The sequence below is a fragment of the Hyperolius riggenbachi genome, chromosome 10 (genome assembly GCF_040937935.1).
Source record: "Hyperolius riggenbachi isolate aHypRig1 chromosome 10, aHypRig1.pri, whole genome shotgun sequence".
NCBI lineage: Eukaryota > Metazoa > Chordata > Amphibia > Anura > Hyperoliidae > Hyperolius > Hyperolius riggenbachi.
Window position 1 is genome coordinate 105522324 of NC_090655.1, and position 21103 is coordinate 105543426.

The 21103-nt window shown below is 43.4% G+C and overlaps 2 protein-coding genes across 2 annotated transcripts in view; one reads left to right on the forward strand and one right to left on the reverse strand.

Moving 5' to 3' along the window:
- KAZALD1 (Kazal type serine peptidase inhibitor domain 1) overlaps window positions 1–11824 on the forward strand; it is a 90983-nt gene extending 79159 nt beyond the window's left edge. The window contains exons 4-5 of the mRNA XM_068255448.1: window positions 774–921; window positions 7499–11824. Coding sequence (XP_068111549.1) covers window positions 774–921; window positions 7499–7590 — 240 coding nt within the window. The 3' untranslated portion in view covers window positions 7591–11824. The remainder of the gene's footprint in view (window positions 1–773; window positions 922–7498) is intronic.
- Window positions 1–21103, reverse strand: part of LOC137534094 (proton channel OTOP1-like) — a 666091-nt gene that overhangs the window by 486514 nt on the left and 158474 nt on the right. The gene's annotated exons all lie outside the window — the stretch shown is intronic.

The following is a 21103-nucleotide window of genomic DNA, read 5'->3' on the forward strand; positions in this document are numbered from 1 at the left end:
CATGCAAAATTACAATTTGTTAAAGTTTCAAAAAGGTTCCTATGGGAAGTGCATTCAGTTAGATGATAAATTAGTGTCTGTTTTAAAGAGAAACTCCGACCAAGAATTGAACTTTATCCCAATCAGTAGCTGATACCCCATTTTACATGAGAAATCTATTCCTTTTCACAAACAGACCATCAGGGGGGCGCTTTATGACTTATATTGTGGTGAAACCCCTCCCACAAGAAATTCTGAGGACCATGGTACTCCTCGCAGTTTCTTGTCTGTGAACCTTGTTACATTGTGGGAAATAGTTGTTTACAGCTGTTTCCAACTGCCAAAAAAGCATACAGCAGCTACATCACCTGCCAACAGTAAAAATGTCACCATGTAATAAATGTCAGAATGTAAATCAGGGATTTTAAAGATTTTACAATGGGCAAACACTGACTAAATCATTTATACAGAATTATTGTAAAAACAAAGCACTTTCTTTATTACATTATTTTCACTGGAGTTCCTCTTTAAAGTAAACCTCTATTACCAAAATACTAAATGCATACTATAATTATTCTACTATCAAAAGCTAATGATGCAATGTCTGTAGGTCTGTCCATCATGCCATTACTTCATTCCCCAGGTTTCCAGTGGCAGCTCATGTAACTGCAGCTAGAGAAGACAGCCAGTTTTCCTCACAGCAAAGTCTGCTTGTAACAACTGCTATTGATGTTCATTCTAGCAGTCTATTTACACTGCATGCACCTTTTCATGGGTTATTTTTACACCTGCAGTTCAGAGGAGGTCCCCAGAAGTATGAAGTGACGGGATGGCTGCAGATACAGTCGGTTCGTGTTACAGATGAGGGCATGTACCGCTGCTTTGCCAAGAACAAAATTGGAGAGGTCAGGGCAGATGCAACTCTGACTGTGCTTACACCAGGTAAATTCATATTATACAAATACTGGCAGATTTTCCCTATTTTATGTTTAATGGAAAAAAAGCATATTTTTATGGACTAAGAAAGAAATATGGCATCATGTGTAGAACAACATTACTTTTCAGGGACCACTATTTTAAAATGTAAAATACATGTAAACACATACAAACAAGAAGTACATTTCTTCCAGAGTAAAATGAGCCATAAATTACTTTTCTCCTATCTTGCTGTCACTTTCAGTAGATAGTAGAAATGACAGAACTGACAAGTTTTTGGACTAACCCATCTCCTCATGGGGGATTTTCAGGGTTTTCTTTATTTTCAAAAGCACTTAGTGAATAGCAGTTGCTCTGTCCAACTACCAAATCAGTGTGCAGCGAGCAGGGAGACTGGCCAGGATCTTTATATAAATCCTTTTCAAGGGGAATCTTTATAAAAAATAAAGGCCATGCTGAGAATCCCCCATGAAGAGATGGCCTAGACCAAAACCTGTCGGTTCCGTCAGACTTATACTACCTCCTGTAAGTGACGGCAAGATAGGAGAAAAGTAATGTATGGCTCATTCTAATGTGGAAGAAACATACTTCTTATTTGCATGTGTTTACATGTATTTACCATTTTTTCGTGATAGTGGTACTTTAACCACTTTAGGACCCTGGGCCTTAACCCCCTTAAAGTGAATGTTTACCGGTTAAAAAAAGAAAAAGTCAGATACTCACCTAAGGAGAGGGAAGACTCGGTCCTAATGAGCCTTCCCTCTCCTCTCCCAGTGCCCGGTCCCGCGCAGGATCCCCTGTGGCAGTATTCGACCAGTTCGGTCAAATACTGCCACTTCCGCATGCCGAAGGGACCTTTCGGAAGCCTTCGGGAGCACTCGGGCTCCCGATGACGCGGCCGCTCCATACTACGCATGCGCGAGCGCCCTCTATGACGCGCTCGCGCGTACGTAGTATGGAGCGGCCCGAGTGCTCCCGAAGACCTCCGAAGTTCCTGCGGCGGCGGACGCGAACAGGGGAGCCAGCACAGCAACGAGGGCACCGGGAGAGATGAGGAAAGGCTCATTAGGACCAAGCCTTCCCTCTCCTTAGGTGAGTATCTGACTTTTTTTTTTTTTTAACCGGTACCCATTGGCTTTAAGGACCAGGCACTTTTTTTCCATTCAGACCACTGCAGCTTTCACGGTTTATTGCTCGCTCATACAACCTACCACCTAAATGCATTTTGGCTCCTTTTCTTGTCACTAATAAAGCTTTCTTTTGGTGCTATTTGATTGCTGCTGCGATTTTTACTTTTTATTATATTCATCAAAAAAGACATGAATTTTGGCAAAAAAAATGATTTTTTTTAACTTTCTGCGCTGACATTTTTCAAATAAAGTAAAAATTTCTGTATACATGCAGCGCGAAAAATGTGGACAAACATGTTTTTCAGGAAAAAAAACCCATTCAGCCTATATTTATTGGTTTGGGTAAAAGTTATAGCATTTACAAACTATGGTGCAACAAGTGAATTTTCCCATTTTCAAGCATCTGACTTTTCTGACCCCCTGTCATGTTTCACGACTAGGTAGAATTCCAGGATAGTATGAATACCCCCCAAATGACCCCATTTTGGAAAGAAGACATCCCAAAGTATTCACTGAGAGGCATAGTGAGTTCATAGAAGATATTATTTTTTGTCACAAGTAAGCGGAAAATGAGACTTTGTGACAAAAAAAAAAAAAGTTTCCATTTCTTCTAACTTGCGACAAAAAAAAAATGAAATCTGCCACGGACTCACCATGCCCCTCTCTGAATAACTTGAAGTGTCTACTTTCCAAAATGGGGTCATTTGTGGGGTGTGTTTACTGTCCTGGCATTTTGGGGGGTGCCTAATTATAAGCACCCCTGTAAAGCCTAAAGGTGCTCATTGGACTTTGGACCCCTTAGCGCAGTTAGGCTGCAAAAAAGTGCCACACGTGGTATTGCCGTACTCAGGAGAAGTAGTACAATGTGTTTTGAGGTGTATTTTTACACATACCCATGCTGGGTGGGAGAAATATCTCTGTAAATGACAATCTTTTGATTTTTTTTACACACAATTGTCCGTTTACAGAGATATTTCTCCCACCCAGCATGGGTATGTGTAAAAATACACCCCAAAACACATTGTACTACTTCTCCCGAGTACGGCGATACCACATGTGTGGCACTTTTTTGCACCCTAACTGTGCTAAGGGGCCCAAAGTCCAATGAGTACCTTTAGGATTTCACAGGTCATTTTGCGGAATTTGATTTCCAGACTACTCCTCACGGTTTAGGGCCCCTAAAATGCCAGGGCAGTATAGGAACCCTGCAAATGACCCCATTTTAGAAAGAAGACACCCCAAGGTATTCCGTTAGGAGTATGGTGAGTTCATAGAAGATTTTATTTTTGTCACAAGTTAGCGGAAATTGATTTTAATTGTTTTTTTTTCACAAAGTGTCATTTTCCACTAACTTGTGACAAAAAATAAAATCTTCTATGAACTCACCATTCTCCTAACGGAATATCTTTGGGTGTCTTCTTTCTAGAATGGGGTCATTTGTGGGGTTCCTATACTGCCCTGGTATTTTAGGGGCCCTAAACCATGAGGAGTAGTCTTGAAACCAACAATGTCGCAAAATGACCTGTGAAATCCTAAAGGTACTCATTGGACTTTGGGCCCCTTAGCGCACTTAGGGTGTAAAAAAGTGCCACACATGTGGTACCGCCGTACTCAGGAGAAGTAGTATAATGTGTTTTGTGGTGTATTTTTACACATACCCATGCTGGGTGGGAGAAATATCTCTGTAAATGACAATCTTGATTTTTTTTACACACAATTGTCCATTTACAGAGAGATTTCTCCCACCCAGCATGGGTATGTGTAAAAATACACCCCAAAACACATTATACTACTTCTTCTGAGTACGGCGATACCACATGTGTGACACTTTTTTGCAGCCTAGGTGCGCTAAGGGGCCCAACGTCCTATTCACAGGTCATTTTGAGGCATTTGTTTTCTAGACTACTCCTCACGGTTTAGGGCCCCTAAAATGCCAGGGCAGTATAGGAACCCGACAAGTGACCCCATTTTAGAAAGAAGACACCCCAAGGTATTCCGTTAGGAGTATTGTGAGTTCATAGAAGATTTTATTTTTTGTCACAAGTTAGTGAAAAATGACACTTTGTGAAAAAAAAAACAATAAAAATCAATTTCCGCTAACTTTTGACAAAAAATAACATCTTCTATGAACTCGTCATACACCTAACAGAATACCTTGGGGTGTCTTTTTTTTCTAAAATGGGGTCACTTGTGGGGTTCCTATACCGTCCTGGCATTTTACGGGCCCAAAACCGTGAGTAGTCTGGAAACCAAATGTCTCAAAATGACTGTTTAGGGGTATAAGCATCTGAAAATTTTGAGGGGTGCTGTGGGCGATCAGGGGGCAGGGGGGGGGAATCAGTGTGCTTGGTGCAGACTAGGGTGGCTGCAGCCTGCCCTGGTGGTCCCTCGGACACTGGGACCACCAGGGCAGGAGGCAGCCTGTATAATACACTTTGTAAACATTACAAAGTGTATTATACACTTTGTATGCGGCGATCGTCGGGTTAACATCCCGCCGGCGCTTCCGTATGGCCGGCGGGATGTTGCGGCGGGTGAGCGGAGCGAGGCGGCGGCGGAGGATCGCGTCACGGATGACGCGATCGCTCCGCCCATGCCCTTACAAGGACCGCCGCCTTTGGGCATGAGCTGGTCCTTGCGGGCTCCACTTCCCGGCCGCCCCTGTGCATTAGGCGGTCGGGAAGTGGTTAAGCAGATAACCAAATGTGGTAAGGGGCTTTGATAATGCAGGAGAGAAAAGATGGAACCACAACTTATTTATTTTTTCCTGCTCCATCAACCAACTTTATAGCCAGCCCCACAGAAACGTGATAAACAGATCAATGCGTTTCCCACCCCTTAGCACTTTAATTTGATTATACATGTTTAGGACTAACCCTGCTTGTGTGGGTAGTGACCCTATGAGGTGACAGTTTTATTCCTTTGTAATGATAGGCCTGCCTTTGCACCACATCCTCTCTCCTTGAAGATGAACAAACAAAGGTATTAGGCCCAGTGCACACCAAAAACCGCTAGCAGATCTACAAAACGCTAGAGGTTTTTGAAGCAGATTTCAGAGTGATTCTAGGCATGTTTTCTAAACATGCCTAGCGTTTTCTGGAGCGTTTTTGTGTATCAGATTACAAATATTGTTACAGTAAAGCTGTTACTGAACAGCTTCTGTAACAAAAACGTCCGGAAATCTGCTCTGATCTAGCGTTTTTTCAGAGCAGTTTTCCACTTTCCTATACTTTAACATTGAGGCAGAAACTCCTCAGAAATCTAAAAAAAATGCTGCAGCCCCCGAGTTTGCGTTTGTGGAAAAAACGAGCCGCTCTGGTGTGCACCAGCCCATCCACTTTCATTAGCCAAGCGGCTTTCCCCTGCAAGCGTTTTAAAAAACGCTCCAGAACCGCTCTGGTGTGCACCAGCCCGTTGTCGGCTTTTCTTTACTCAAATTGTACAAATTCAGATTATTGCTAATGCCCATCCCAATTTGTAACAACTGTATTTTAATGGATAAGTGAATTGGATATATAAGTACATTAAAACGGCCTTAACTTAAATCTGAAGTCAATTCAATTAAATTCAACTTGCTCCAGAGAGTTTGTTTAACCACTTCAGTACCAGTGGTCTCTGGCCCCTTAAAGCAAACCTGAACTGAAAATTAAAAGTCAAAATAAACATACACACTACATACTTATCTTGAGGAGTTTACTCATCACTCTTTCTCCTCTCCTATTGTCCTGTGAAATTGGCTCAAAGAGATTGGCTCACAATGATCATGGGGTCTGGAGCCAATGAAATCTGCTCCTAACCGGTACACAGAGCTCTGCTATTATAGTGACGGCAGGGCGAGTGAGCCGCAGTGGAGAGTAAGATGTGTAATCGGTGGCAGCATGCGGTGGGCTTACAGAAATCTATGCCCTGGCAGGGATAACAGGTTCCAAACCTAAACACAAAACAAAACTCTTAAATTTGACTTTGGTTTAATGCTATAAGTATTGTAGTTCTGCTGAGAGCCCATGGTAAAAATATTCATCTAATCCAACCGATGTGCAGGACACTTGGCTAGCTTTATCCTGGAAGCTAAACTCTACCTGTCCCCATCCACACCCATCCAGTGCCCATCCTCCACGCCTCTCATCATCTTCTTATTGATAGGTGCAGGGGCAGGAGGGAAGCATTACAAAATGGAGTCTTGCTTTAAAGAGGAACTGTAGTGAAATTAATAATGAATACATTTTTTAACAATATAAACTTTACAATGTGAAAATACTGACTAAATGTATAAAGTCTTTCCCCTCCCTTATTTATACTCTGAAATTTATCACAGGTGGCAATATCTTTAGTACTGGCAGATAATCTCTGCAGAATGTTTGTTCCTGATAATTCTGAAGCCAGCACAAAATATACTTGGTCTCTCAGAATGCTCCACATATCTTATCAGCCTAGGCTAAGGCCCCGTTCACACTTGCGGTTTTGTCAAAACCGCACCGGATGTCCGGACCGCACCGTATCCGGACCGGACCTGATCCGTACGGTTCCTATCCGGATCCGGTCCGGATCCGGTCCGTTTGCATCCGGTTTCCGTGCGGTGTGAACACGGTTGCGGTCCGGATCCGGTTTCTTAAGGAGATAACAACCTGTTATTACCTGGGGTCTGGGAGGTCAGCAGAAGGGTCTGGGGTCATTGTTGGAGACAGGTGGACGTGTGGAGACCATCCGTGGATACAGAGACTGCAGTTGGGACCATGGATCCAGGCATTTTTTACTCGTATACCTGGGAATTCTCTGTTGTTCGCCTCCTCGTTATCAGACTAATCAGACATGTTGCTGCCTAGAGCTCCAGCATGAAATCGCTGCTGCCCCACCTGAACGCTGGGCCCATGTGGTCCCCATCCAAAATGCATAGGAAGTGGGGTAGAACGTCCGGTTTTTGTAGCCAGTGTGTTGTGCGCTCTCCGGTTCTCATTGGTTTCCATTGGCCGGATGGTGCAGTCCGGCTCCGCCCCGGATACGGCTGCCGGAGGAGCCGGACCAAAAAATAGCGCATGTTGGAACGGACGCCGGAGTCCGGATCCGGTCCGGATCCGGTCCGGCTCCGGTCCGGCAGAACGGACGCATGTGAACGGACGCATAGGCTTTCATTGCTATTGCCGTGCGTCCGTTCCGTCCGTTCTGCAAGCGGTCCGGCTCCGGCACGGCGATTCCGGACGGCCACCGCTAATGTGAACCGGGCCTTAGTAAGCATCACTGGGAAGGCAGGATTACATACAATATACAGCAATATATAGCCAAAGGAAGTGTTTCTGATGCTGAAACCAGGATAATAGCCATAAAAGCAGGAATCCTGAATAATTTACTATATTCTACTATATGTCCTTACAGTGCCTCACCCCTCTTTTGCTCCCTTTTTGATTCATGGCTTATGTGATGCTGTTGATGTGTGTATAATTATTCTTATTATTCAGAACAACTGAACAGGACTGGACACTCTCTGCCCAAGTACCGCAGCCCATTACAAGACGATGATGCTGACAGTGAGGATTCAGATTACTACTGAACTTCCACAGCGTGAAGATTCCCTCCATTACTTGGTAGATCATACAAATTGCCACACTCTGGCAACAAGGGACACTGAGAAGCACTTTATAGATAGGACCCAGCTTTGGCAACATCCTAAAATACTTTGATTGGAAGAACTCTAAAAGAAATGACCCATTTTTCAAAGCGTTAGGGTGGCTATTATATAGTGGAGGAGAAGGAAGAAGGATATGGACAAATATTGACTATATGTATTATTGTACATTAATTTTATTATTAAGGTGCATTCTATTACAGTGTTTATATTTTATGTTGTACAGAACCCTTTACCAAGCAAGTGCTGGAAATTAGTTACAGTGCCTGTTCCTTACAGCAATAGTGGTGGAACACCACTGTGTATCTAACTCTATTGTTTAAGCAATCTATGGACTTAACTAAGTGTTGCTTGGTTGAATAAGAAACAGTATTCCTATGTTGATATTTATATTCATGTAGCATTGTTTGATACTGTAGATACATTATGTCTTTATCTTGTTTTAATCTTACATGGACTTTTGCATTAAAGTGGACCTGTCATTAAAATTATTTCTTACATGGTTCAGTAGGACAAATACTAGAGTTAACAAATTGCATAATACTGCATTCAACTACCTCTTAGGCCAGAGGCCCACTAAGGGTGGTTTTACAAAAAGCAGAAACTCACACTTTCCTGAATTATGAAACACCGCCATTGTGTGCGAGGTTCCTGGAGTGATCATGAAGCAATGTGATTTGCCCCTGCATTCCTTCAATGCGATCTCTATGGGATTACTTCAAAAATGCTGCATGCAGAGCTTTTGCAATCACAATGCTGCAATGGAACCACCCCCATAGGGTTCCGCTGTTGCAGAGCTTTGCTAATTGCCGGTGATTGGCAATCGCTGCTAGTGGGCCCTGGGCCTAACTCTTCCTGAATAAAAATGTTGCACCTGGGCTCCATTCTACAAGATCAAATAATATGAAGAATCATTTTTGCATTCATTAAGGTGGACATACACTTGATCATTTTTTTACAGTCAATCTTTTGACCCACTCAAGTATAATCAAATAAATTCCTTATCAATTATGAACAGTTAATTCAATTTAACCACTTCACCTCCAAGGGTTTTTACCCCTTAAAAAAAAAAACAATTTTCACCTGTCAGCGCTCCTTCCATTTATTCGCCTATAACTTTGCTACTACTTATCACAACAAAACAATCTATATCTTGTTTTTTTTCACCACCAATTAGGCTTTCTTTGAGGGGAACTTTTGGGTAATAATTATTTTATTCCAACTGCATTTTAACAGGAAAAAAAGGAAACAAAATAGAAAAAGTTCATTTTTTCTCAGTTTTCGGCCATTATAGTTTAAAATAATACATGCTACCGTAATTAAAACCCACACTTTTATTTGATCATTTGTCCCGGTTATTGCAATGTTTAAAATTTTTCCCTAGTACAATCTCTGGCGCCAAGATTTTATTTGGAAATAAAGTTGCTTTTTTTCAGTTTTGCGTCTATCCCTAATTACAAGCCCATAATTTATAAAATAACAGTAATATACCCTCTTGACATACATATTAAAAAGTTTAGTCCCTAAGGTAACTACAGGGAGTGCAGAATTATTATTAGGCAAATGAGTATTTTGACCACATCATCCTCTTTATGCATGTTGTCTTACTCCAAGCTGTATAGGCTCGAAAGCCTACTACCAATTAAGCATATTAGGTGATGTGCATCTCTGTAATGAGAAGGGGTGTGGTCTAATGACATCAATACCCTAGATCAGGTGTGCAAAATTATTAGGCAACTTCCTTTCCTTTGGCAAAATGGGTCAAAAGAAGGACTTGACAGGCTCAGAAAAGTCAAAAATAGTGAGATATCTTGCAGAGGGATGCAGCACTCTTAAAATTGCAAAGCTTCTGAAGCGTGATCATCGAACAATCAAGCGTTTCATTCAAAATAGTCAACAGGGTCGCAAGAAGCGTGTGGAAAAACCAAGGCGCAAAATAACTGCCCATGAACTGAGAAAAGTCAAGCGTGCAGCTGCCAAGATGCCACTTGCCACCAGTTTGGCCATATTTCAGAGCTGCAACATCACTGGAGTGCCCAAAAGCACAAGGTGTGCAATACTCAGAGACATGGCCAAGGTAAGAAAGGCTGAAAGACGACCACCACTGAACAAGACACACAAGTTGAAACGTCAAGACTGGGCCAAGAAATATCTCAAGACTGATTTTTCTAAGGTTTTATGGACTGATGAAATGAGAGTGAGTTTTGATGGGCCCGTGGCTGGATTGGTAAAGGGCAGAGAGCTCCAGTCCGACTCAGACGCCAGCAAGGTGGAGGTGGAGTACTGGTTTGGGCTGGTATCATCAAAGATGAGCTTGTGGGGCCTTTTCGGGTTGAAGATGGAGTCAAGCTCAACTCCTAGTCCTACTGCCAGTTTCTGGAAGACACCTTCTTCAAGCAGTGGTACAGGAGAAGTCTGCATCCTTCAAGAAAAACATGATTTTCATGCAGGACAATACTCCACCGCACGCGTCCAAGTACTCCACAGCTGATCTGAACCCCATTGAGAACCTGTGGTTCATCATAAAATGTGAGATTTACAAGGAGGGTGTAACAGTTGTGGAACTTTCTCCATGATCAGCGCACAACGCGTGCGCTGACACGGCGGAAATCCTCCACAAGCGTATATTTGCAGGCACCCAGCAAAAGGTGCTACGCACCTGTAGAGGGAAATTCCTGTCGGCAGATGGCGCTGAGGAGTGCAGAGGAACCAATCCTCTGTACCTCCACAAATGCCAGACAGGAATTGTACGAAGCGCAGAACGCAATCGCAAGAGAGGCGATGGCGAATGAGAACGAGCAAAGGGACAGGTTGCATGTGTGTGCGCCAATCCAGTCGCCACCCCGCGACCGCGCACACACAACAGCAGATATGAAATAGGAACGCGATCGTGAGAGGTGCGATCACCAGACGTGACACAAGGCAGATCAGGACAGAATACGAGGTTAGCAAAGGCACAGCAAATAATACAATGAGGAGATACGGAAAATAACAAACGCTAGCTAACTGTGAACACCGCACTCATTCGCAACAGTGCACGCGGTTATGCGCGGTCTCCACGTGTTAAGCACAATAGAGACAAGCACGCCTAACTAACCATTAACAGACAAACATGAAACAGAGGACGCGAGCGCTTGCTTAACGGTTACCTCACCGAGCCTCCAGCAAGCGTAGCAGACAAGACAGACACACGAAAACAGGGACAAGCGAGAGATAGGATCCACAGCACTAGCGAAAAGTGGCTAGCGCGATCCAGGTACAGAGTAGCAGAACAGAAGGATCCCCAGCGCTAGCGAAAAGTGGCCAGCGTGATCCCAGAAGACAGAACAGAAGGATCCCCAGTGCTAGCGAAAAGTGGCTAGCGCGATCCCAGGAGACAGAACAGAAGGATCCCCAGCGCTAGCGAAAAGTAGCTAGCGCGATCCCAGGAGACAGAACAGAAGAGATAGCTGGTAGCAACCGCTGCACCAGCTATACTCCAAGAACAGAGATCAGAACCATTTCCTGTTGACCACCATAGGGACAGGACAATGGCTACAGGCAAGACAAGACAGAACAGGCAACACAGATAATACAACCTGACTGGGCTAGAAGGGGAGCCTAAAGCAACCCCCAGGAATTAACTATACTAGATAGCAATGGCTGACACTCCAGCAGTGTCCATCAGGAACAGACCATGGAAGGGAAATGACCAGCAAAGCCTTCTGGGAAACATAAAGCTCTTATAGTGCCAGTCATCAAAGAAGGCAGGTAGGGGATTTGCATAACGAATGTATGCAAATTCCCCAGCAAGAGAACAGACCAGAACTTGCAATGGAAAGACAGGTCTCTGTTCCAGAGTCCTGCAACATGCAAACCTAAACAATGGGCAAAAGGCTGCCTGCCTGCGCAGGCAGCTGAGCGGATTCTCACAGAGGGAAAACAGTACACCTATCTGAACAGTGTCTGGGAGGCTGTGGTTTCTGCTGCACGCAATGTTGATGGTGAACAGATCAAAACACTGACAGAATCCATGGATGGCAGGCTTTTGAGTGTCCTGGCAAAGAAATGGCTATATTGGTCACTGATTTGTTTTTGTTTTGTTTTTGAATGTCAGAAATGTATATTTGTGAATGTTGAGATGTTATATTGATTTCACTGGTAAAAATAAATAATTAAAATGGGTATATATTTGTTTTTTGTTAAGTTGCCCAATAATTATGCACAGTAATAGTCACCTGCACACACAGATATCCCCCTAAAATAGCTAAAACTAAAAACAAACTAAAAACTACTTTCAAAAATATTCAGCTTTGATATTAATGAGTTTTTTTGGGTTCATTGAGAACATGGTTGTTGTTCAATATTAAAATTATTCCTCAAAAATACAACTTGCCTAATAATTCTGCATTCCCTGTATTTATGTATTATGCATTTTAAAACATTTTTGTACAAAAATTTTGGGGGGTAACTATTGGGGAGTGTGGGAGGTAAGGGGTTAATTTAAGATGTTAAAAAATGTATTTTAACCTCCCTGGCGGTACAATTCTGTCTGGAATTAGTAGTCAAAAGCGGTACAATTTTTTCAATAATTTTAGGGCCTCCGAAGTTATAACTCTACAAAATATGTCAGAATAAAAGCCTGGTAGACATTTTACATATAAATAAAAGACTGGAACACAAATTTGTTGAATTAATTAAATGTATGAATAAACTTAAAAAATTGCGCAACTGTACAAATAAGGAGGCAGAGAGTATTCAAAATCCAGGCAGATGTCGGTGCAGGCGCCAGGCAGAGGGTAGTCAAAATCCAGGCAAAAATTGGTGCTTTCAAATAAGCTTATCTGCCATCTCTGCCATGGCAGTCCGTTGACACAGAGGAGAGATCAAATTACAACTTATGATTAGAGACAAATGAGGAGGCTAAACTCTCTCTTTATATACATGCACGTACATACATACATGCATGCATGTATATATATATATATATATATATATATATATATATATATATATATATACATATATATATATATATATATATACACACAAATATATATATATATATATATATATATATATACACACTATATACATGCACACGGGCTCTCTTCACTATGTGGACATCAGGTCCACTTTAAAAATTAGCCCCGCCCCCGACGCGTGACATCATGCCGCCACCGCCGCATCGATCGGCGTGCGGGACTCCTGCTTGCAGGCAAATAGTTTTCACTGCCCCGACCTGAGCTCGGGATTACCGCTCACAGTTATTTTTTCCTACCCCGAGCTCAGGTCGGGGTTACCGCCAGGGAGGTTAATGAAAAAAGTGTGTATGATGTACAGATGTAATTTTACTATTTGGCCACAAGATGTCCTTGCACAAAAACTTCTGTATGCATAGTAATAGAGGAAGTAATGCGTTCCTTCCAAAGAGGAAGTAATGCGTGGATGTGCAAGTATCATTTTTTGTGAATGGCAACGCTGTCTAATAGATGGCTGCGGTAATTCACAAGGGAACTTACCGTATTTTTCAGACCATAAGACGCTCCGGACCATAAGACGCACCCAGGTTTAAAGGACAAAAACCAGGAAAAAAATAAAATATGCTAAACCTGGTGCATCCATGGTGCAGGAGCATTTTGTGGAGCTTCTCCCCCAAAACGGTCTGTATAATCCCCACCCCAGTTACAGTAATAACCTCTCAGTTACATTAATACCGTCCCCTAGTTATAGTAATCCCCTGGCTTCCACCCGAGCTACAGTAATACCTTCATTACCTTAATAGCCCCCCCAATTACAGTAATCTCCTGCCCCTCACCCATTACAGTAATACCCTCATTACATAACTAGCCGCACATTTACAATAATCTCCTGCACCACCCCAGTTACAGTAATACCCCGTTACATTATTAGCCCCCCATTTACAATATTCTCCTGCCCCACCCCAGTTACAGTAATACCTCCATTACATTACTAGCCCCCCACTTGCAGTAATCTCCTGCCCCTCACCCCAGTTACAGTAATACTCCCATTGCATTACTAGCCCCCATTTACAGTAATTTTCTGCCCCCACTCCAGTTACAGTAATACCCCCATTACATTACTAGCCCCCTATTTACAGTAATCCCCTGCCTCCTAGCCCAGTTAGGTAAAATTCTGTGCTTACGTGGCCATTTTCTCTCAGGATGGTGTCACTTGGTCACCTCTAGGTCTTCTGGGAAGAAGGTGGATCTGGCAACCTTCCCGGAAATGGAGCAGAGGCACAGCTCTGGGGAGCATCGGGAAGTAGAAGGTGAAGAGCTCCGGGCTGTTCTGGGCATCCAGCAGTGTCAGTCATCAGACACAGCAGCACGCTGCCTGTGTGCAGGAGGGGATATCAGCTCAGTGGCCCAGGGCTCAGCAGCACCTTCTTGCTTGTCATCTGGTAGCCGCCTCCTCCCCCTCCGGACTCAGAACACCGACACGGAGCACAGCACAATGAAATTCCTGTCAGCCTCATGGAGAAGAACTTCCGCACCGGCCGCTGGCTCCGCCTTCCATTCCGGAAAAAGCACCGCTGACACTGCGCGCAGCATAACGATGAGAAACAGCATCTCTCGCACTGGCAGCTGGCTCCTCCTTCCATACCGCAACAAGCCCTGCTGGAATAAGCCTCCCAACTCCGCCAATGTAAGACACCTGTCAGCCACGTCTCCACAATGGGAAGAAGAGAATCCCCCGCACCAGCTGCGACTCCTCCTTTCACTTGCGAAAAAACCCTGCAGGACCAAGGCTGCCAACACTGCCGATGAGAGACGTTAGCGACATCGGTAAGGTGCCAGGTTCAGCTCCACGCACAGCAAACCCCACCACACCGCAAACCACACCATCTCTCCCTTCACAGCAGGCGGGGTAAAACTCATCTAACTGGTCGCAGACACAGTTCCCACTGCACGCTCAGCCTCCTGCTTGTGTTATAAAGTTGCGCAAGCACGGAGGAGTCAGTAGTACCTGGCCCAATACGTTGTATTTGGACCATAAGACGCAGGGACTCCCCCCCCCCCCCCCCCCCCACACACACACACACTTTTGGGGGAGAAAAAGGTGCATCTTATGGTCTGAAAAATACGGTAGATCAATGAATGGGAACTGTGTTCCGGAGGCAGTGGTGGGAGCCCGAGGGTGAGCAGGAAGGGACATAGTAGCTACGTCCCTGCACGGAGATATGGGATTTTGCGGGGACAAAGTTACTCGTCCCGGGGGAGGGGAAATGGTTAAAGTGCATTTTCCACTAACAATTATGATCACGATCACAAATACACTGTGATTTCAATATGCAATTTCATTGCATTTTTCCCATGATACCTTAGGGAAAAAAATATAAAAAAATAAAAATATTCAATAAAACCAAAACTACGAAAAGCAGGAAGTGGTCATCAGGTCTTCCTTGCCGGCAGTTGTAAAAAATGCAAAACATGCTCCCATACACATTGCTAGTGGATCTAGCATAACAAAGTCATAGGGCCAGTGTAAGGTAGGAAGACTTCCTTTTTACTGACAAATTTCCTGTAGTTTGAGATATTTCTGCTTATGGCTTTGCTTTAGCAGTACAGATAAGACCGACTGGAGAATGTTTGGGCTCTGCTAACAGCATTAATCATGCAGGTGAGAAAGTCCCCAGAGTTCCCACTGATGACAGGATTATAGCCCTGCAGACCTAACATACAGTAGTAGAGTTATCCTTCAGATGGGGGATTCATCTGGGAATCTACTCTCCTTCTGGAGCAAGATTCTACTTTGTGAGGAATAAGGCCACGACAAGAAAATTCTTTCCTCTATTTTTAAGATGCATATACACTTTGGGGCATATGCTGCCAGAAATAGTCTTTTGTAATCACATCGGTTGATGGTTTAATTATGTTCACTGTACAGGTGTGCTGTCTGGCTCTGTGCCAAGCAGCACATTGTGTTCCATAGAGAGGATAGAGGTAGAATAAGCAGAAGCTGTCCCATTATGTGCCATCAGGCAAGTATAATCCAACTAGTATGGGCATTGAAAGGTAAGGAAAGGTTCAGCAGCATCACTAGGTGGAACATTTAAGGCTTGTGCCCTGAATGTTGGCAGTAGGTGCCCTGGATCTTCCAGGCTCCTAGCAACACCCCTGAAAAGCACACTGGAGCACAAATGCTCATGTGTGATTGTTTTGGCTGACAAAAATGCAGTTTGTGATTGTAGTTTTATCCAATAATGTGATTTATTGGATACAATTTTAGATTTAGCAGATGAAAGTTTGATAGATGTTGCATTGAATTTGCATAACACTGCCATGGTCAGTAAAGTTTAAATGAGAAAGGTTTAGTGTTTAGAAACTGGTCCCTAAAATACAGGAAAAAAGCTTAATTTTTACCATATTGCTCCCAGACTGTGGATATTTTTTTACTAGACTGCAAATATTCTAATAACTTTCCCTTTTTCTTTACTGAAAGCTGCAAAGTATTATGGCATCTATATATGAACAGATTTTTATTTTCCATCTCTATTCTGTGTTGAAATTGGAGGTCATTTTTCCATTTCTAAACCACGGATGAAAGATGTATGAGTTTTTCCTACAGTTCCTCCAGACCCACTTGCCTCTTTGTTCTGCAGATACACAATATAACCTAACACAAAACTTTTTTCCCCCAAGAAGTGACTGCGGACAGCCCTCCAAAATATCCTAATTCCCTCCAGATCTTAGCTTCGTAATTCCATGTAGTTACTTGTATTGTACCACTAGATTCTAGGAAATAGCTCCAAGAAGACAGAAGGTCTTGCCAGCACTCCAACACCAAAAACACAACACACACCACACTCATGCACACAAACATGAAATAAAGCAAAATACACAAACACGCAGATCCTTCATCTTACTACTAGTGACTTTAGCCCGTTTAAAAACAGGCTCTTGGTCTGTCACAGGCGCATCTCAGTGCACGTGCGCCCACTGCATGCACGCCCTGACGCGCACGCCTCGCCGTGCGCTCACACGCCCCTCCTGGCCCCATCCTCCCCTGCAAGCAGCGTGTCATTCCCCCAGCTCAGTGTCTCTGCATTCCTGCACATGCGCACAACGAAAAAAACACACACACAGGGACAAGGGACGCAGAGACACTTGCATATTATTGTATATGATTTGGCAGTTAGACTTAGCAACTGCCATTCAGGAAATGCTTTTGTAAATTGTATTGGTCCTTTAAAAGCTTTAAGAGCTTCTGACAGTCTCCAATATTGTTGCAAAAAAGGAACTCTTTCCTTGCCATGCATAATGCATATATCAGGGCAAAGCAAACAGAAGGGTACAGATCAGAATCAAGGAACACAGGCATGCTATTTGGGTTATAATCCTGATTACCAATGCAGGTTATTTCCAGATTCCAGAAGTTTTTGGCATAGAGTTGTATTTTGCACCTTTGGAGACACTGGGCTATGGTATTGTGTGTTACTAACGAGCATTACCTTTAGTAACGCGTGTTACCTTAGCAATGGACACACTAGTCGAGTACTGCAGGTCGCGCTGATAGCATAACTTGTGGTATACAGTGCTGTTAGCAAAGGTTAGAATGTCTGTGCATGGCAATATTACCTTGGTTTCCTCCTAGATTATATTTTCACACCTAATGAATAAAATGCCACTTCAGCCACCAGCAACCATGCAAATACATAGTATAATTTTGACAGAACTTTTTAACCTACTTTTGGTATTTTTTCAATTACAGTATGAACAGTTATTTTAAACAGAAGATGTAACGTTATCTCCATGGAAAAAAACATAGTAGAAAAAGTGAATTGAATAAGGGCCACTGCCTTTTTCAGACGAAAGCAAGGGGGATAAAAAATAATGGATTGTGTAACCTCTAGGAAAATGCACAAGACATTCTGTTTGAACCTTTTCTTTATAGATTGAACACCAGGATTCCAAAAGAACGGATCATGGCTGGTGTGGCAATGGGAGCCTATTGGCTTTTAGCCATTATTATGTTATTGTTTATGCTTAACACCAAATAGTTGACTACGCTATTAGTATGATTTCTCAGGTTAATGTTTAGAATTTGGTTATTTGACTCAGTGGGCCTGAATGTAGTCCTAACTGAACTTCCAGGACAGAGGTCACTCACTATAGATAGATTTCACCGTTTGCATTTTGGTCTTTGTATATGTGAGGACGGGGGTTTGTTACTGAAACATGTATGCGACACAACAAGTTTAAAAAAAGGCTTAGAGTTCCATGTTATTTGAACACTTTGGAATACAGAACGCCACCCAAAGCCTAGATTCCTGCATGGGCAATAAGCTGCTTAGAGAAGGAAGCCTTGTTTCTGATATGGGCACATCTGGGATTGATCAGTTGATTACAGACTTCCAACTGGCATCCTCTGCTACTCTTCACAGCGGCGTGTGTTTTCATATGCACATATAAAGTAAGATACTGAAATAAGGTTTGTGATTTGTTTCCTTGAGGATGTTTTCCAAGAAGAATGGTATTTCACTGGATTTAATTAGTGTTTTGAAAAGTTATACTTTTGCAGCTTTTTTGGTACAAAAATATATAGCTAACACAGTGTGTAGCCATGCAACTCAGTCCACAGAGCAATACGGGCTTCATAATACAGCTGAGCATTGCTTCTATGCCTGCATGCACCCTGCCAACCCTACGATATGCAGCATACTGCCGATATGGTAAATGAGCAATAGTTCCTATATTGAAAATAAATTGGGGATTATCAAAAGCTTTACCATCATGCGGCACTCAATGTTGATCAGATTTCTGAAGTAGTCTGACTGAATATCAGCCCCGCCGACCACTTTCTTCAGAGGCCTACAATTTATTGTTGCATGGTAACAAATGAGTCCAGGTCACCAGATGTTAAACATGGCATAAGTTCAGGGACACTTCCCTAGTGTGTATTAGTCAGCCAGAATTCAATAGAAACTCACACCAAAGTTCATTCATGCAGAGTGGATGCGTGAGGGGTAGTGGATATTGTGTCCATTTATATGGACACAGCATATATATATATATATATATATATATATATATATATCTGCATATCTATTTTTGTTTTTTAATTCAGAATGAATAACTTCTGGCGTTCTGATCAATACCCAAGTACACTGATTTCTGGAAGTGTTCAAGTTTTACTTCATACCAGCTTATGGTCTGTGAACTGGTTCCTGAGGTTAAACGGCTAGATTAGTGTTTTGATCATTGTCTGCCTGGTCAGCACCCTCTGTTGTGTCCTCTCAACAATATTGACATTTCTAGATTGGAGGCAATTCCACTGTGTTCTGAGTACACAAAACTGAGTTTCTCTGTAACTTGGTTGGTCATTGGTATAGACATACTAGATGATGTTGAGGAATTGGCAGGTACAGAAATTTTCTGGTTGAAGACAGCCTTGGCTCAATGACTGGCTGAAGGCCATTGAGAATGACACATACAGTATAGGTGTCTTGCAGGCAAGGCATAAAAGTGAGATTGGCTAAAAGTTTTTTGCTTCAGCTGATTCCTTGCTAAAACTGCAACAACTTGGGCTGACAACTTCTACACTTGATGTTTTTGTCCTCTCCAGCAACAAATCTAGTAGGGTCAGTGCATGACTGTAACTATCACCCTCAATATAGACACTGATAGTAATCTTAACCTCTAAACCACATGTGTCGAACTCCTGGCCTGGAGGGCCAGATCCATGCCAGTGTTTAGGATGGACTGAGAAAGAAAGGAATGTGTTCTACCTGATGGACCACACCTTTCCTGATTCAGACCCACCAATTCATTTGAGCTGTATCAAAAATGTGTGAGGATCTCGGCCCTCGTAGGACCGGTTTGACATACCTGCTCTAAACTAACATAATCCCCTCATGCTAACAGTAACCTTTTTAATAAAAATAGCTTAGAACATCCAATTTACACTATACACCCCATTATTGCTCCATGTATACTATTCACATTGTACATCATTCTCTTCTCTCTCCAAACTCCATTCACAATAAAAAAAACTAACTCGCTCCACTTCTTACTCTCACTATGCACCCCCTATGCTCATCACCAAGGCTCACTTATGTCAGAGTGGACAGTCACCTGCTGCTCTCATCACCCTAACTAACTAGTCAAACCTCTGTGGTATCTCCTCTTCCACCTTAGTGATATCTGTTAAATAATGCTAATTAGGGAGAACTCCAGCATAAGTTTACTCTGGCTCAGTAAGAGAAAAAGAGAGAACACCAAAAACCCAATATAGTGTAGTATGTACTGGTAATGTATAATTGGAAGAGTAATAATATTAATTTAATACTCACAAACCAGGGTTACCAATTAGGCAACCACTGTCAAAGCAGGTGGGGAGATTGTCCTGACCGCACTCAGGATCAAAAAGTTGCTCTTTGTAGTAGAAGAAGGAAGGGTACAACCCTCCACCAAGAGTGGACTTGATGTAGATAATAGGATAACAGAGGCGCCAACAGGATAAAATACACTAAAAGAACTTAAAAACCCATCTTGGTAGTGGTGGACTTACCTCCTCCAAGCAGAACACATGACTGTGGATTTTCAGTCAAAACAATTTAATTGGATACTCCAAATAAGGTGCAACACGCTCAGTGTTGATGATACTGGCAGATGCTATTTACCGTATTTTCCGACGTATAAGACGCTCTGGAATATAAGACGCACCCAAGTTTGGAGGGCAAAAACCAGGGAAAAAAAAAATACTAAACCTGGTGCGTCCATATTCCAGGAGCGTCTTGTACATGTCCTTCTGTGTGTCCTAATATGTGCTCCTGTGCTTTCCTTCTGTGTGTCCTCCTGTGCCCCTATGTGTCCTCCTGTGCATACATGTGTCCTCCTGTGCCCCCCATGTGTCCTCCTGTGCCCCCCATGTGTCCTGTGTGTCCTCATGTGCCCCCCATGTGTCCTGTAAGTCCTGTAAGTCCTTCTGTGCCCCCTCGTGTGCTTCTGTGCCCTCCATATGTCCTCCTGTGCCCCCATGTGTCCTCCTGTGCCCCCCATGTGTCCTCCTGTGCCCACCATGTGTCCTCCTGTGCCCCCTTGTGCCCTTCATGTGTCCTCCTTCACCCCCCATGTGTCCTCCTGTGCCCCCCATGTGTCCTCCTGTGCCCCATGTGTCCTCCTGTGTGTCCTTATGTGCCCCCTCATGTGTGCTTCTGTGCCCCCCATATGTCCTCCTGTGGCCCCCAATGTGTCCTCATTTGCCCCTCATGACGCCTCTGTCCCCCCATGTGTCCTCCTGTGCCCCCCTGCCTTCTCCGTGTGCCTTCCTCCCTCCCACCCAAGTTTTCTGATCCCCCGTCCCCGAGTGTCAATAGCCGCAACTTACCTTTAACATGGTCCAGCGCCGATCCCAGATAATTGCACTCCCCCCCCGCTAGCATGCGCTCCCTCCCCCTTGCGGATCTGCCCCCCCCCGGGTGTGGGAATTAGTA